The 16,842-nt window shown below is 39.3% G+C and overlaps 1 protein-coding gene across 3 annotated transcripts in view; it reads left to right on the forward strand.

The window, feature by feature from the left end:
* The window catches only part of SRGAP1 (SLIT-ROBO Rho GTPase activating protein 1), a 282,606-nt gene that overhangs the window by 179,012 nt on the left and 86,752 nt on the right, over window positions 1–16,842 (forward strand). For all 3 annotated transcript variants that reach the window (XM_078449732.2, XM_078449733.2, XM_078449734.2), the window contains exons 5-6: window positions 10,986–11,168; window positions 11,626–11,754. In XM_078449732.2, the coding sequence (XP_078305858.1) occupies window positions 10,986–11,168; window positions 11,626–11,754 (312 nt within the window). The remainder of the gene's footprint in view (window positions 1–10,985; window positions 11,169–11,625; window positions 11,755–16,842) is intronic.

Raw genomic sequence — 16,842 nt, forward strand, 5'->3', positions numbered from 1 at the left:
ACCAAAAGCCAGATTTTTTGGATTTCATAGACCTAAGCTCTTCGTTGAAATAGTGCTCTATATAATTACTCCTGAAACAAAATCTTTAACATGACACTGAACGTAATAGAATTATTTTTTAAACATTTTCATTAGCCATAGTTCCTCCCTTTGCATATATGTATTCTCTGTTCTTCCTTTTGTTTATCCTCTGCATTTCTCTTGCCCTGTCTTTTGGTTGGTTGGCAGTCCCTAGCCCGCAGGGTCCAGAGTCCCAGACAATGCCTTTTGTTCAAAGAATTTGTTTGGATTATAAGTATAATTTGATGATAAATTCAGACTGGTGTACTGATTTCATTTCACTGGAGCCACAGCATACCCAAGTTTTCCTTGATAAAAAAAAAAAAAAAAAACAGCATCTCAGGGCGCCTGGGTGGCTCAGTCGGTTAAGTGTCCAACTCTTAATTTCAGCTTAGGTCATGATCTCATGGTTGTGCAGTCGAGACCTGCATGGCACAGTGAGCATAGAGCCTGCTTAAGATTCTTCCCCTCTCCCTCCACCCCTCCCCACCTCGCGCATGAACACTCTCCCTCTCAGAAAAAAAAGACAGCATCTCATACTATTTAATTGTTAATCTTGATTTATTTGCTCATTCTAGAGTTTTGCTGAAATTCTTAACATATACATACATAAATGGAAATATCGTCAATTTCCTTCCCTTTACCTCTATCAGAATGATAATCTTTCCAGTCTGGAGAAATAATTACATGTTTTTACAATAGTCTGTGATGGGGCGCCTGGGTGGCTCGACTGACTAGTTAAGCGTCTGACTTCAGCTCACGTCATGATCTCATGGTTAATGGGTTGGAGCTCCCGCGTCGGGCTCTGTGCTGACAGCTCAGAGCCTGGAGCCTGCTTTGGATTCTGTGTCTCCTCCTTCTGCCCCTCCCCCCCATCTATCTGTCTGTCTGTCTGTCTCTCTCCCTCTCTTTCTCTCAAAAATACATTTAAAAAAACATGAAAATAACCTGTGATAATTTTTTTCAAGCATCAGTAACTGATATTTACTGTGCACTTATTATAAGTCATGCTTTTTGTGCTCTTTACATGTGTAAACATGTTTAATACTTCCAACTACCCTACACGTGCAGTGAGTAAGAATGTTAGGCTGGTTTTACAGTGAGGAAGTTGAGGCACAGAAGGGTTAAGTTACTTCCCCAAGATCACATAGTAAATTAAGTGCAGGAGCAGGATTCAAACCCAGGCAGTCTGTTCTGTGAGTCTGACCTCTAACCATCAGTATACTCTGTCTCAAAGTGAGTTCTCCCTGTTATTTTGCAAATATAATTGAATTTTGTAAATTCTGCTTTCATAGACCCATGGAGAAGCATATCAGCCTAGAAAGAGGAGATGATTTGTAAGAGTTCATCATCATGACCATCTTACAGATCACTCAGTACCTCAGAGATCAGCAACTTTTCCAGCCCTGATGCCACAAATAAGAAGAAAAACACAGTGACAAAGAGCTCAGTCAGTTCAGTGTCTGACTCTTGATTTTGGCTCGGGTCATGATCTCATGGTTCCTGAGTTCAAGCCCCACATTGGGCTCCATGCTGACAGTGCAGAGCCTTCTTGGGATATTCATTCATTCTCTCTCTCTCTCTCCCTCTCTCTCCACCCTCTCCCCACCCCCCTTCTCTCTCTGCCCCTCCCCACTCACACTCTTTCTCTAAATAAATGAATAAACTTTTAAAAGTGACAAGTGTCACTCATAGGACTTAAGTGAGAGGTAGAGGTTGAGGGTAGGAACTAAGAGATCCATTCTAGGTATTGACTGAGTAGCATTAATATAGAGGTTTGGCTTCAACTGTCTTTACATTCTTCTTTTCTTTTTTTTTTTAATTAAAAAACATTTTTTTTAAGGTTTATTCATTTTTCAGAGACAGAGTGTGAGTGGGGGAGGGGCAGAGAGAGAGGGAGACACAGAATCTGAAACAGGCTCCAGGCTCTGAGCTGTCAGCACAGAGCCCGACGCGGGGCCTGAACTCACAGACGGCAAGATCACGACCTGAGCTGAAGTCGGACACTTAACCAAGTGAGCCACCCAGGTGCCCTTGTTTTTATTTTTTGTTTTTTGTTTTTTAAGTAAACTGTATGCCCAAAGTGGGGCTGAAACTCATGACCCTGAGACTGAGTCACATCCTCTACCAATGGAGCCAGCCAGGCACCCCCATCCTTACATTCTTTATATAAATAAAATATGTACATCCCCCTCTACTTTTCCCCTTACAGTAGCTCTCAGACTTAAATGTAAACTGATTAAAAAGAAGCCTAGGTGGGAATGCAAACTGGTACAGCTACTCTGGAAAACAATATGGAGGTTCCTCAACCCAGCAATTGTCGTACCCGATGACCCAGCAATTGCACAACTAGGTATTCATATAGGAGTGCTGATTTGAAGGGGCACATGCACCCTAATGTTTATAACAACACTATCAACAGTAGCCAAAGTATGGAAAGAGCCCAAATGTCCATTGACTGATAAATGGACGAAGAAGATGTGGTATATACATGCAATGGAATAATACTAGGCAATCAAAAAGACTGAAATCTTGCCATTTGCAACAACGTGGATGGAACTAGAGGGTATTATGCCAAGCAAAAGTAGAGAAAGACTTCACTTGTGTGGAATTTAAGATACAGAACAGATGAACATAAGGGAAGGAAAGAAAAATAATATAAAAACAGGGAGGGGGACAAAACACAAGAGACTCTTATACAGAGAGAACAAACTGAAAGTTGCTGGAGGGGTTGTGAGTGGGGGGATGGGCTAAATGGGCAAGGGGCATTAAGGAGGACACTTGTTGGGATGAGCCCTAAGTGTTATATGTAGGGGATGAATCACTGCATTCTACTCCTGAAATCATTATTGCATTCTGTGCTAACTAACTTGGATGTAAATTAAAAAAAACAAAACAAAACAAAACAAAAACAGTTAACCAGCTTGTGGCCAACCTGGTTTCCTTTCTATCTGTCCATCCACTTCCCTTACTCCTAAATTCCTTTAAAGCAAATTCCAGGCATCTATTGCATGTGTAAATATTTCGGTATGTGTACCTAAAACACCATACCATTATCACCCCTAAATTTTTATAATTCTTTAATAGCTATAGATATGCTGTCAATGTTCTGATGTCCAGTTGTCATAGAAATCCATATTTTAAAAAGTTTGTTTGTATCAGGGCTCAAGATCTCCACGTTGCAATTGGTGGATAGACCTTTAAATCACCTTTACCCTCAAGGGGGTCCCTGTAGAGAATAGGGACCCCATCTCTCTCTCTTTTTTTTTCCTTGAAATGTTTTTGTTAAGCTGGATTTTTAATCCTTTAGAGTTTTCCAGAGTCTGCATTTTGCTGATTGCAGCTCCCACTGTGGTTTAACATGTTCCTCTGTTCTCTCAATCTCCAGAGTAGTTGACTCTTTTTTTCTTTTTCCTATTCCTTACTGTTTGTTTGCTGCACATTGTACTAAAGTAGAAAAATAAACATTTCTTATGGTTATGTATGGATATGGGGGGGAGGGAAGGAAGAAGCCTAGGAATCTTTCTCCCCCCTACTGCCCATTGGCCTACCCTGAAGTCACAACTTTGTCTTCCCACTGAGTAGAGATTGTGTCTCATCTCTGGTCTGAAAGCCTAGCACAGTGCCTGACTTACGATACTCAATAGCTGTTCAGAGGATTAATAAATGCAGATCAATATACTTTGCTTCCTGAAACCTGGACTAATATCCATGCAGTTTTATAGTAACTGTCAGCATACGTTGAAAGGGTGCTAATTATGGGATGTACGTTATAGAAAGGCTAGAAGCCTTTTCAAAGTGTGAATTCACGTCATGAGTGTTACGAACATGTGAGTGTCTATGCCGGCAACTCCTAGGCACTCCTTATTGGTATGTTAGTTATTAAGAGGTTTTGATTAGCCTAGGTCTCCACAATGAAATACCAGGAAAGGCCTCCATCTGGTCTGCTTTGCCTTTTCAAGGTGGTGGCCTGTATCTCTTTGCTTAGAGCCTGAATATGAAGCAAGGCAATCTGGCCCCAGAGCCTGCACACTCACTTCTATGTCAGGACATAGAAACCGTCAAGAATGAGAACTGTCCACTCTGGGCTGCCTGGATGGCTCAGTAGGTTGAGCGTCTGACTTCAGCTCAGGTCATGATGTCACAGTTCATGAGTTCGAGCCCCGCATCAGGCTTGCTGCTGTCAGCCTGTCAGCGCAGAGCCAGTGCCCTATCTTCTGTCCCCCTCTCTCTGCCCCTCTCCTGCTTGCATTCTCTCAAAAAATAAGTATTTAGAAAACAAAACAAAAAACTATCCACTCTGTTAGGTGCTTCCCTGCATTCTATCATTTAATCCCCATTTTACCTCAGGGGGGAACTAGGGCCCAAGGAAGTTAAGAAACTTGCTGGCTAGTAAATGGAGGCACAGGAGCTCGGATCCAGTGGGGCCTGGCTCCAGAGACTATTCAACACCAAGGTTGGCTCAGGATTCTAAAGAGCAAGAGGACTTGAAGTTGCAGGTGGAAGGATCCTGGCATGCACTGTTAATGAGTGCTCTCTTAAAGGTACTTCCTGCCCTCTGCCCCTGTCTGAAATAAGCCCCCAGAGACACAGCTTGGCCAAGCAGAGGCCATAACCTCCATTGAGGTTGCACAGCCCCCGGAAGGGCCAGATTCCCTGCAACACAGCCGCTGGGGCTCAGCATAGGGTGGCCCGGGGGTCCTTCATTCCCGATGCACTCAAGAACTTGCTGGGAGACAACAGGAATGGGCTTCCGAGGCTGTGGCCCTAACTTGGTGGTTTTGTTGGTCTGGCACTTGCAGAAGCTCCGTTACAATTAGAGCCTTCTTGTATATTGATTGTAGAAAAGAGACCTTTATCTTAGGATATTAAGGAAACTCCAAAAATGTAGTTTCTCAGAAGAGAAACTAACCGTCCATTAGTAATTGACGGATTTAGTAAACCAGCAGGCTATGTATGGAATTAGGAAATATTGTCACTAACATACTGCTTTTCATTTCCTCTCACCCCAGCCACCATGCCTGTCTTTTTTCAGGGGCCATGAACCCCAAATGCTCACTATATTTCACAGTGATTTAGAGCTATTTATCATCTCATTAGTCCAATCCCAGGGATTTTATTGGCAGTGCTATTTAGGATGCTGGAGATGGAGAAGAATAATGCTGGGTACATACTAGGTATTTGGTAAATATTTGTTAAGTGAACAAATGAATGGACAAGCTGACTACAGAATGGCTTTCTGCCCTTCATTTGTTTCTCACCAAATGCCTATTTTACTCTCACTGTATAAAAGCAATATTAAGAATCCAAAAGTGCCTAGGACACTGTTGGTACCCTAGCTAAAGTTAGGTCCATGATACTGGGTGGGTACATAGATGTCTATGACACATGGCAGAGGGTCAGAAGTGCTATCAATAAGAAGGTCCTGGCAGTTGGAAGAACAAGATGGCCATGGCTGGGGAACCAGGGAACACATAGCAGTAGGTGAAATCTGAGCTTGCCTTAGAGGATGAGTCAAAAGGTTAGGTCGAGGTGCTGGGGGAGGATATGGCAGGCAGTGGGATTGGCTTGGGAGGAGACCACAGTGGCAGGAAAGTGTGCACATTCTCAGGAGGGAGCTTTAAGTGATTGACTCAGAATAGTGTACAGAGTGGTACTTGGGCTGGTGTTAGGACTACACTGGGAGGTCCTCCATGTGGAAGGAGACATGACAAGTCTGAGAAAAGGTCAGAGAGAGTGAGAAAAGAGAAAAGGCCCTATAACTGTTATCCTAGATTCTCTTTCTTTCCATTCCTCCTGTTTCCATTCCTCCTAAATGAGGTTACTTCACACCCCACACCATCTTGCATATCTTCATGAGATTATTGCTGAAATACTGCTTTGATCATGCTATTTATAGCTCTGTGGATTCATGAACCCCTAGAGTCCATTTAAAACTTTTTGGTTGAGGTTTCAAGGCTCTCCTAATCTGGCCTGTGACAACTTCTGCATTCTTATCCTCTGGCTCCCTCACCCAATCATCCACTTTTCAAGCCCTTCCCTAAATCCCCTCCTTGAAGTCATAATTTACTTATGTCCACCTTACCTACATACCTTTACCCTTACCCCACATACCTTTGCTGGTACTATCCTTCCAGCTTGAATGTCTTCTCCCTTCATCCATGTCCATCAGAATCTCCAAGCCCCATTTTTTAATCTCCAAAAATTTAAACTCTTAGAGGAAGGAAACCAAGGGACGCCTGGGTGGCTTAGTTGGTTGAGCATCCAACCTTGGTTCAGGTCATGATCTCACGGTTCATGAATTTGAGCCCCACGTTAGGCTCTCTGCTGTCAGCACGGAGCCCACTTTGGACCCTCTGTCCACCTCTCTCTGCCTCTACTCCATGTGCATGCATGCACTGTCTCTCAAAAATAAATAAACATTAAAAAAAAAAAGAAGTAGGAAACCAAATCTTTAAAGTTACAGGTATCGTTGCCTTATGGATAATAAGCACCAAGCAAATAGTGAATGAATAATTATCTGTCAGCCCTTCTTTTCCACTATTCCTAAATATAACCAAGAATAGCTCTATCCCCCAGGTAAAGAGGACTTCCATTTGTACAGTGTTTTAGAGTTACCAAAGTTTACAACATAGCAGTCTAGAACACCAAATCTGGAATCAGACTGTCAAGGTCTCAACTGTTGCTGCCACTTGCCAGCTGTGTGACCTTGGGCAAGTTAATTAACCTTTCTTTGCCTTTCTTGTGTCTTCTGTATAACAGAGAATAAAGGTACATACCTCCTAAGTGTTTTTACAAAGACTAAATAAGCTATTATTTATAAAATGCTCAGAATGGTGTCTGGCACATAGGAAGCATTACATAATGCTTCTTCCCTAAATATATGCATTTTACACATATATGTTAATGGTGTATATTATATATGTACACAGACATATTGTAAGTACTCAGTAAAGTTTGTTACACACACACACACACACACACACACACACACACACACCTAGGAACACACAATTGAGTGTCCACAATGACCTTGTAAGGTGAGCAGAAGTGTAAAATAAATTCCCTGTACCTGGTAACTGGTAGATCCATTCCCGGAACCATGTCTCCTCACTTCTGTGCCACAAGTCAGAAAGTAATAAAGCCTTAATCCACTGATCCTCTCCAAACACATGGCTACTTTTCAGATACATAATGATTTCATGACCCTAAATATTAAAATTTACCATAGATATTTTAATTATTTTGACTTAAAGTACAAGAGGAGTGTAGGATACATTATATGACTCTGTCAATAAGGAAAAAAAATATTAATAGCTTCTGTGCAAAAGTTTTTGCATAGGATTTCACAAGTACAAAGAAATCCATGATATGGTCACTTTCTGTTTGACGATACTCTTCTACAGTTAAGAAGAGATGGATTAGGAAAGACAAATTGAGTGTGTTCAACGGAGAATTATGCAGGAGGTTTTAGTAGAGAAGAATTCAAAGAGGAAAATATGTTACTGGAGTACATTTAAATGGTATATGACTATCATGTCATTTGGTATGCAAATACTTGTGTTTGCATGAAGCTTATGGAGAAGCTATTATTTTCTTTGCAGTATGTGTAAAAAAAAAGGCACCTTTGAAAAATAAAAGCTTTCTTCTACTTCTTTGAAAAAGAGAAAACTGTCTTATTTTATTTTAAATACAAAACACATTTAACTGCTGCCAACAGCTTACATTTTAAATAATGCAGTTTGTACTTGCATTCATTATCTGCAATTAGAGTTCTAAAAAGCTTTTAGTGTTTTTCTCCCCAACTTTTAAAATTCATTCATTGTCATTGCTAACATTTTAGAAAATAGTGGAAACCCTAAGTCACATTGGAAAACTGAACAAAGAAATTTCCTTCTGGAAATTACCATCAAACTAGGTAGAAAACCCTCAGCTATTGTACTGAACCACGTTATGATGGGATATTTACACCCTTTTCTTGCTAGTCTTAGGTCAAGAATGTTTTCCTTTTTGGGGCTTCTTGGTAGCTCACTCAGTTAAGCCTCTGACTCTTCATTTCGGCACAGGTCACGATCTTATGCTTTGTCGGATCAAGTCCCTCATCAGGCTCCACACTGACAGTGGGGAGCCTGCTTGGGATTCTTGGTCTCTTGGTCTCTCTCTCCCCACCCCCTCAAAATAAATAAATAAACATTTTTTTAAAAAGAGAATGTTTTTCTTTTAACCCAGGCTAGTTTATAAGTATCACCATGCTGGCAGCCAGCTCAGTGTCCTTAGTTCATAAGGCTTAGTTTCTGCAAATCACTTGGTTACGCTGGTCCTCAGCATCTAAATAAAGCAAGAGTTCAAGTCTTTTCTTCAGGATGTTTTTAAAATAAATAATTCTCAGCTACCCGGGGCTGTGTGGAATGCCTTTTCATCTATCTATGATGGAAGTCATATGTTCTCATTTCTTCCTGGGTATTAGCAAGAAGAATACAGTCAGCTAAGCAACTGTGCGTGTGTGTGTGTGTGTGTGTGTGTGTGTGTGTGTGCGCGCGCGCATGTGTGTGTGCGTGTGTGTGTGTGTGAGAGAGAGAGATTTTTTTTTCACCCTCTCTTTAAAGATGTAATTGGAACCAGGACCCAAATGGTGTGTGGGTTTGCTTCAGGCAGGGTATACAAACAGAGCCAAGCCTAGAAATGCAAGGTGTGTAGTAAATTCATTGACCTCGCTGTTTGCCCAGCTGTAGGGTCACTCCCTTTTCATTCCCCAGCTGCCCAGCTGCTTCTTAATGCTATTTTATTTTTCTTTTAAACTGGAGTAACCAACGAAACTTTTCCTGGGCAGGTTTGGTAATTACTAAAAACAGACAACTTTGCAATTACACACAGCTCAGAGAAAGCTGCCATGCTTTGTATTTCAGCCCTTACTTTGTTCTTGTTCAACAATGCCTGTAATGTGATTTGCTAGCTTACCTTTTTAAGGAAAGACATTATCAGATTTTATGAAAATAAGTAAAAACTCTTCATTAACCCCATGTTTTCCTTTTCAAAAAGTCACCTTGGAAGTATGTATTAAGTTGAACCATAAGAAAGTGCTGACTTCCTACCTTCTATATAACCTACCGAAACAGCAATTTCATGTGCTTCAACCTAAGTAAATATATTGCGGTGAGGCTTCCGGTTCCCAAACTATTTTAAGATTCATCTTTTGAGATGAAAAAAATATCAAGTTCCTTACTTCAAAATCTCTTTAAATCTCTTCTTAACAACTACATTTTAGTTATAAAGGTGGCTCTGAATAACTTCTGGTTATTTATGAATGAAATAAAATCTATTTTATGTGGATGCAAATTTGACATAATTTATGGAAAAGTGCCACCACGGATAATTGGGTGCTAAATTCTGGTATGTTCCTTGATATGTCCATGGCATTGGAGTCCTACTGTGATATGTTGTTTCTTTTAAGGAGTATAAATGTGCTTAAAGTCAACAAGTTTCAGAATTGGCCCAGACGTCTGACTCTACTTATAAATAGCAGATTGAAATTATATTGGAAAACTGTGATTTTTAGGTAAAATCTTTGAAAATCTAAAAAAACAAGGATTATATACAGATATAATAGATACTATAAGAGTAAATATACTTATTTATTACTTGAGAAAATGTTTGTTAAGCATCTCTGTTTTCTAAATGCTTTGGAAAATAACTATACAGATCACTTTTTTTCAGATTGGCAGAGTATTAAATAGGAAGTTTGTGTCAAAACTTCCAAAATGTGCAGATTGTCTAACTGTAATTCTCTGAAAATGTACCATAGGAAATATAATTTTGTGCATAAATATTTCTGTAACTAATATAATCAAAATGTTTAAAGATTCAAATTTTATTTTAACAAAAATTTTAGTTGAGAATTGTTTGTGTAAGTTTACAACATACATGGAAAGGATACATTAAAAACTTTATTTTCTATATATTCCTAAAGTTATTAAAATGCAACTTAGGTGTATCATTTATAAAACAAGAAATAGGATACATATAAAGGGTTTCAGCACAGCTTTCTTTATAAAGCAAAAAGTTGAAATATCCTAAAATGTTCAACAATTGGAAATTAGTCAAGCTGTGTCCCAGTCATATAAAAAAATATTATACAGTCCTTAAAAATATTTTTAGAAGAACATTTAGTGTTATAGAAAAGTGTTCTGATCTGTCAAATGAAAAGAGGATATAGAAGATTAAAAATTGTTAACACAGTATGGTACAAATGTTTTAAAAGGAGAAACGTGTCATTTTCAAGTAAAGAAGTGTGTGTGTCTGTGTGTTTTCATAGGAAAAAGACCCAAGTGGCTGGACCAAAAATCTTAACAGTGGTTATCTCTGTGTGCTTTTTATATTTTCTTTTTTGTGTCATATGTTTTCTGCATTGAACATAAAGTATTTGTGGTCAGAAAAACAATTATTTTTAACTATGTATGTACGAACTTTAATATTTCCATTTTGTATTTTGACAAGTAGATTTTATACAAAAAAACTGTTTAGTAAAATCTGTGCTAATTTGGAGTTTTTTATAATTCCAAGGTTGGGGTAAAATTTATCCATGAATAATGGTTTATTCTGCAGATTAATAATGCAGAGATTTTAGAGAAGACTTTTAAGCTTAAGGGAACTTTTCAAGTGCACTGAAAGCATGTGTAAGACTCTGTAAATCACTTTTTCATCAAAGCCTATCCCCTAAGTGCCTCTTCCTGGCAGGTGAATTTGCATATTTCTCCTTGCTTTATGTAGACGCAATCGTCCATAATTCATCTGTTTGACTAGCAATCTGGCTCTCCCCCTGCCAGTTGGAAGGTGATATTTTTAACGTATTCCTCATATAATGGCTTCCATTCACTCTCTGAGTTATAGACAGGCATCTTGTAACAATTTGGGTCACATTTTCACAGGTGATGAAAACATACCATATGTATCATGCAGAGAGCATCAGTGCAGAGAGCAAGCTGAAAGAGGCTGAGAAACAAGAAGAAAAGCAAATTGGAAGATCCGGTGACCCGGTCTTTCATATTAGACTAGAAGAGAGACATCAGCGGCGAAGCTCTGTAAAGAAAATTGAGAAAATGAAAGAAAAAGTAAGTAAAAACATTACAGAGCCTTTCTGTCCTCACTTGAGGTGACAGTACTAAGAACCTCATTGAGGTGACAGTTGTAGTAACTGATAGACACACATTATAAATTGTGAAATGACACACATTTCCTCCAACAGGAATGAAAAATTTTTTAAAAATATAAAAATCATGTAATAACAGCTGGGCATCATTTAGTATTGAATGCCAAGTATTCAGTACACAATGTGGAGAACTTGAATATTAACAAAGAGATTTCATTGCAAATGGTCCTGAAGCTCAAATACATACTTGGGTACTTTTAGTTCTTTAAATCAGTTTCAAAATGTACTTTTCTCAGAGGACTTCAAAGTTCATTTGTATATGTAGAATACATTGTTCAAATTAATAGAAAGTCATGTATGTTTCTGTGACTAAGTGACTTTGTTCTCTTTCCCAATACCTGGACCTTCTTCATTTCCAGAGACAAGCAAAGTATTCGGAAAATAAACTAAAATCAATTAAGGCACGGAATGAGTATCTCTTAACCCTTGAAGCAACCAATGCCTCGGTTTTCAAGTATTATATTCATGATCTTTCAGATTTAATTGACGTAAGTACTTGAAATTTTTATGTTTTCCATATTTTTTTTTTAACTTTTTTGAACTTATTTATTTTTTTTAGTGATCTCTACGCCCGTACGCCCAATGTGGGACTTGATCACTAACGAGAGTGATCACTCACTCTTTCAGGGCGCCTGGATGGCTCAGTTGGTTAAGTGTCTGACTCTCCAGTTTGGCTCGGGTCATGATCTCATGGTTTGTGAGTTTGAGCCCAGCATCAGGCTCTGCATCAGCACAGAGCCTGCTTGGGATTTTCTCTCTCCATCTCTCTCTCTGTCAAAATAAATAAATAAACTTAAAAAAAAAAAAAAAAGAGAGTCATTCACTCTTCCAACTGAGCCAGCCAGGCACCCCTATGTTTTCCATATTGAGATGTAATTAGCAATTGAAATACCGTCATTTCTGAAACCGGTGTTATTTTATGTAATACTTAGAAGGAAAAAATGCTGCCAGTTAAACTGTACATGTCGATTCTAAGATGCATGTGAAAAAGTGTGCATCCCAAAACGAATAGAAAGCAAATTATTAAGTTCTGTGAAGCTATGAATGCCTGGTAAACTCAGCTGGGAAGGGGACCTACTCATCTTTAAATTATGCGATGGCACAACCCTAAATGCATTCGTTGATTCCAAATACATTTCTTGGTTATTAGGGCGCCTGGGTGGGTCAGTTGGTTAAGCGTCCAACTTCGGCTCAAGTCATGATCTCATGGTTCATGGGTTCGAGCCCCGCATCGGGCTATGTGCTGACAGCTCAGAGCCTGGAGCCTGCTTCAGATTCCGTGTCTCCCTCTCTCTCTGTCCTTTACTCGCTCACACTCTGTCTCTCTCCTCCTGAAAAATAAATAAACATTAAAAAAAAAATACATTTCTTGGGCCCCACTATTGTGAGATGCTGAGGCTTTGACAAACATATACACTTGTTTTTCCTTTTTTAAGTTTTTATTTTAATTCAAGTTAACGTACAATATTCTATTAATTTAAAGTGTATGGTATTATGATTTAACAGTTCCGTACACCACTCTGTGCTCATTACAAGTGCATTCCTTAATTTCTATCACCTATTTTTACCCATTCCCCACCCCCAAGCATATACACTTCTTCAGGAATGGAAAGTGGAAAATACAGATACTAAGCAAATGACGACACGCATGATAGCTTTGTTACTAGTTGTGGTAAATACTGTAAGCAAAATAGAGTGGAGAGAAACCACGTTTATAAATTTATCTAACGCTATACTTTCCATCTGAGGATATGCTATGAAAAGCGGTAATGGGGCTCATTCCAAACCCTCTAAGTCTATATGCACTGTTAGGTTCATGCAGTGATTACTGCTGTGACTTCCCATCTGCATCATGCTTTCATTCAGAAAACCTGCGCTGAGTAGCACGGTCACTGTGCCAACACTGTAGGAGACCACAGAGGTGACACAGACAGAAATCCCAGTCTAAAAACACACATATCTTCAAATAAAAGAAAAAAAACGATGTCGTAAGAAAAGCACAGATGAACTGATAGAGGTTCACAGAGTTTCCTGCTGGGAACTTTATTCATGTGCTGCTTTGTATTGATTGAATTCAACAATTTAAAGATGATAAAAATTTTTCCTATGGCTCCTAGTAGATCTACAATAGGTTAAAGCAACTTTATTTATTTCAATTTAAGTCTCATGGAGTTAGCTATTTTAGAGCCACAGTTTGGGACTTCTGCAAAAGAATTGCTAAGTAAGGGAATTATTTTTTTTAGTTTATTAACACTGATGTACTTTTTATATATATATATATATATATATATATATATATATATATATATATATATATATGAAGTTTGTTTATTTTGGGGAGTGAGCAAGCAGGAGAGGGGCAGACACCTTCGAGAGAGGGAGAGAAAGAGAATCCCAGGCGAGCTCTGCACTGTCAGATGCTTAACCGACTGAGCCACCCAGCCACCCCTGATGTGCCTTTTCTTTTTTCAATTTGAGTCTAAAAGCAGTTTTATCTCCTACTGTCATAATTTCTTTATACAGAACCCTTTAGTAATAAAACCAGGAAAAACTTTTTTCTCTTCCTTTCTTACAAGTATTTTAATCAAGTAATTAATTTTCTTATGGCACTCTGATGAAAGGAATTTTTTTTCTTCTAGACTTCTAGGTTTTCTGAATAAAAATGAATGATTTTATGGCCCCTGTTTTCAAACTTAGATTTGTAAGAATTCTGCAAAGTATATAGAATATAGAGCTAATTCTTTGTAACTATTCCACTTGCTTATTTTTTTGGTTTAGGGCTTATTTTTGGAGTACTTGGCTAGGCCCAAATGAGTTTAACGCAAGGAAAGGTCTCCATATATTGAAAAGTATTTCTTTAACACCTGCAGGGTACCAAGCACTCTTCTTGACAGCGGGGATCCAGCAATGAACAAAACAAAAGTCCCTGTCTTCATGGAGTTTATGTAGTCATTAAGGAGTCAGCTCATAAACATATTTACATGCACACACACATTATATAGTAGTGACAGTGCCATTAATAAAACCACCATCAGTCTACTTCTTTTGATGGTATTCAGGAAAAGCCTGGTATTTGAGCAGAGAAGTGAGCTGGAGAGCCCTCTGCCTATATGGGGAAGGAATCCCTCATACAGAAGGACTGGTAAGGCTCAAGGTATAGAGGCAGTGACTTGTTTGGCAAGCTGAAGATGCTCAAGGAATAGCAAACAACGGAGTAAGTGAGGAGGAAGGTTCTGGAAGAGAATGTAGACAGAAACCCAATTACTTAGGGTCTTTTGGACAGGAAAAGGGGTTTAGATTGTGTTCTAAGTGTGGCGGGAAGCCATTGAAGGGTTTTACTCAGGGAAGTGACATCACATAGTTGACATTTTGAAGACTCATTCTGGCATCTGGGTGGAAAGCAGACTGAGGCGGGTGAGGAAGACAAGAGTGAAAACAGCGAGCTGTATCTAGAATCTTTTGCCATTGTCCAGGCTAGAGATGGTGCTGACTTGGACTGGCATAGTAGCAGTAAACCTGTGAGTAGTTGGTTGGATTCAAAATATATTGAAAGTAGAGCTAGTAAGAATTTGATATAGTAGTTGGAAAGAAGGATAAACAGGACTCCAGGTTCAGGTCCTGAGTAACTAGGTTAACAATGGTGCTTTTTACTGAGTTGGGGACCCTGGAGAGAAGTGGGTTGAAGGGCAGGGAGCCCTAGTTCTGTTACATATAGTAAGATTGAGATAGCCATCGGCCATCTGTGTGGCGATGTGCGGTAGCATTCTCAGTACTATGGGCATGTATAGGACAGGATTAACATTTCAGGAAAGTCACATTCACTTGTGGGGAAATAGGTTCTACTTACATAAATGGGTTAGAAAAAAGCTTAGGGTGGAAAGCTGCCACCACGGGGTGAAAAACGCCCAAGGTTAGCTGCCGAGATATTGTAACGGGATCATGAGTACTTTCCATCCGACACCAATGTACTATATTGTACTTTGATCACAAACCCCACTTGCCCCCCAGACCCTTTGCTTCTTACACAAGTTAATGATTGCTGTCTGATTGTTTTCTCCGTGTCCACGTGTGTAAGGTCTTGTTTTCTCATGTTCACCATGTGGGTAATATCTTGCGAGCTCAGTAAATACAGAGCCGAAACCCCTGTTCAGGGCTCTTGTCCCCAACCGGACATTAGCCTCTCGTATTCAATTCTGCATCCGCTCTCTTGAGGGACGGGAGAGAACTCCAGATTCAGTCTGCGACAGTCACTGTCGTGGATATTTATAGAGCTCTTAGTCTGTGACAGGCAGGTTTCTACACATAATCTCACCAATTCATCACAAACCTCATGAGGTAAATACTATTTTCTACATTTTATAGATTAAAGCATTGAGGCTTAGGCCAGATAGCTTGTCGAAGGTTACACAGTTAGGAGGTATGATAGGCTTCAAACTCAGACATTTAACCTCCAAACTAATTAACTCTGATGTAAATAAGTAATGGTTAAATATATCAGGTAATTTTCAATTTTAAGAAAGGATGGACTTTTAAAAGATCAGCCTTGGGGCGCCTGGGTGGCTTGGTCAGTTGGGCGTCCGACTTCGGCTCAGGTCATGATCTCACGGTCCGTGAGTTCGAGCCCCGCGTCGGGCTCTGTGCTGACAGCTCAGAGCCTGGAGCCTGTTTCAGATTCTGTGTCTCCCTCTCTCTCTGCTCCTCAACTGTTCATGCTCTGTCTCTCTCTGTCTCAAAAATAAATAAACGTTAAAAAATTTTTTTTTTAAAAAATAAAAGATCAGCCTTAAATTTAAAATGTGAGTAATTCTCAGGGTGCCTGGCTTGCTCAGTTGGTTAAAGCATCCAACTTCAACTCAGGTCATAATCTCACAGATCTTGGGTTTGAGCCCCACATTGGGCTCTGCACTGACAGTGCGGACAGAGCCTGCTTGGAATTCGTTCTCTCTCTCTCCCTCTCTCTCCCTCTCTCTCCCTCTCTCTCCCTCTCTCTCCCTCTCTCTCCCTCACTCTCCCTCTCTCTCCCTCACTCCCCCTCACTCCCCCTCTCTCTCTTTCTTTCTCTCTCTGTCCCTCCCCCCCCGACTTTCAAAAAAATAATAAATTGTGAGTAATTCTCAAATAATACAACTTCATTACGAATTTTGAAAGAAATAAGAAATGGGTTTGTTGTCATATTCAACTGAAGTTGAATCCTCTCAGTAAAAATTATGCATTCATTGACTCATCTTTGAGGCAGAGTGTGAATGTATATGTTCCAAAATGGCTGCTTATTTTGTAGGAATGCAATTTGCATATATAGTGGTGATCCTAAAAACCATTAAGCTTGACCCTTACTGATGAAAAAGAAACAGAATGATGATTATGCAGAGGCATCTAGAATCCTTTATGCTTTGCGAGCTTATGTAGCAAAATCACTTTTATAGTGAGCTATCTAATAATTATTGGAAGAGTTGTGAATACCTCTAGTGAGGAAAAAGTCAAGACATTTTTAATGCATAACATTTTATATATGAAATGACATGGAAGATGCTAAATGTATCTTTACTGAATCAAAGCATTGTAAATAATTAAGAATT

The sequence above is a fragment of the Panthera onca genome, chromosome B4, assembly GCF_046562875.1.
Source record: "Panthera onca isolate mPanOnc1 chromosome B4, mPanOnc1 haplotype 2, whole genome shotgun sequence".
Taxonomy (NCBI): Eukaryota; Metazoa; Chordata; class Mammalia; order Carnivora; family Felidae; genus Panthera; species Panthera onca.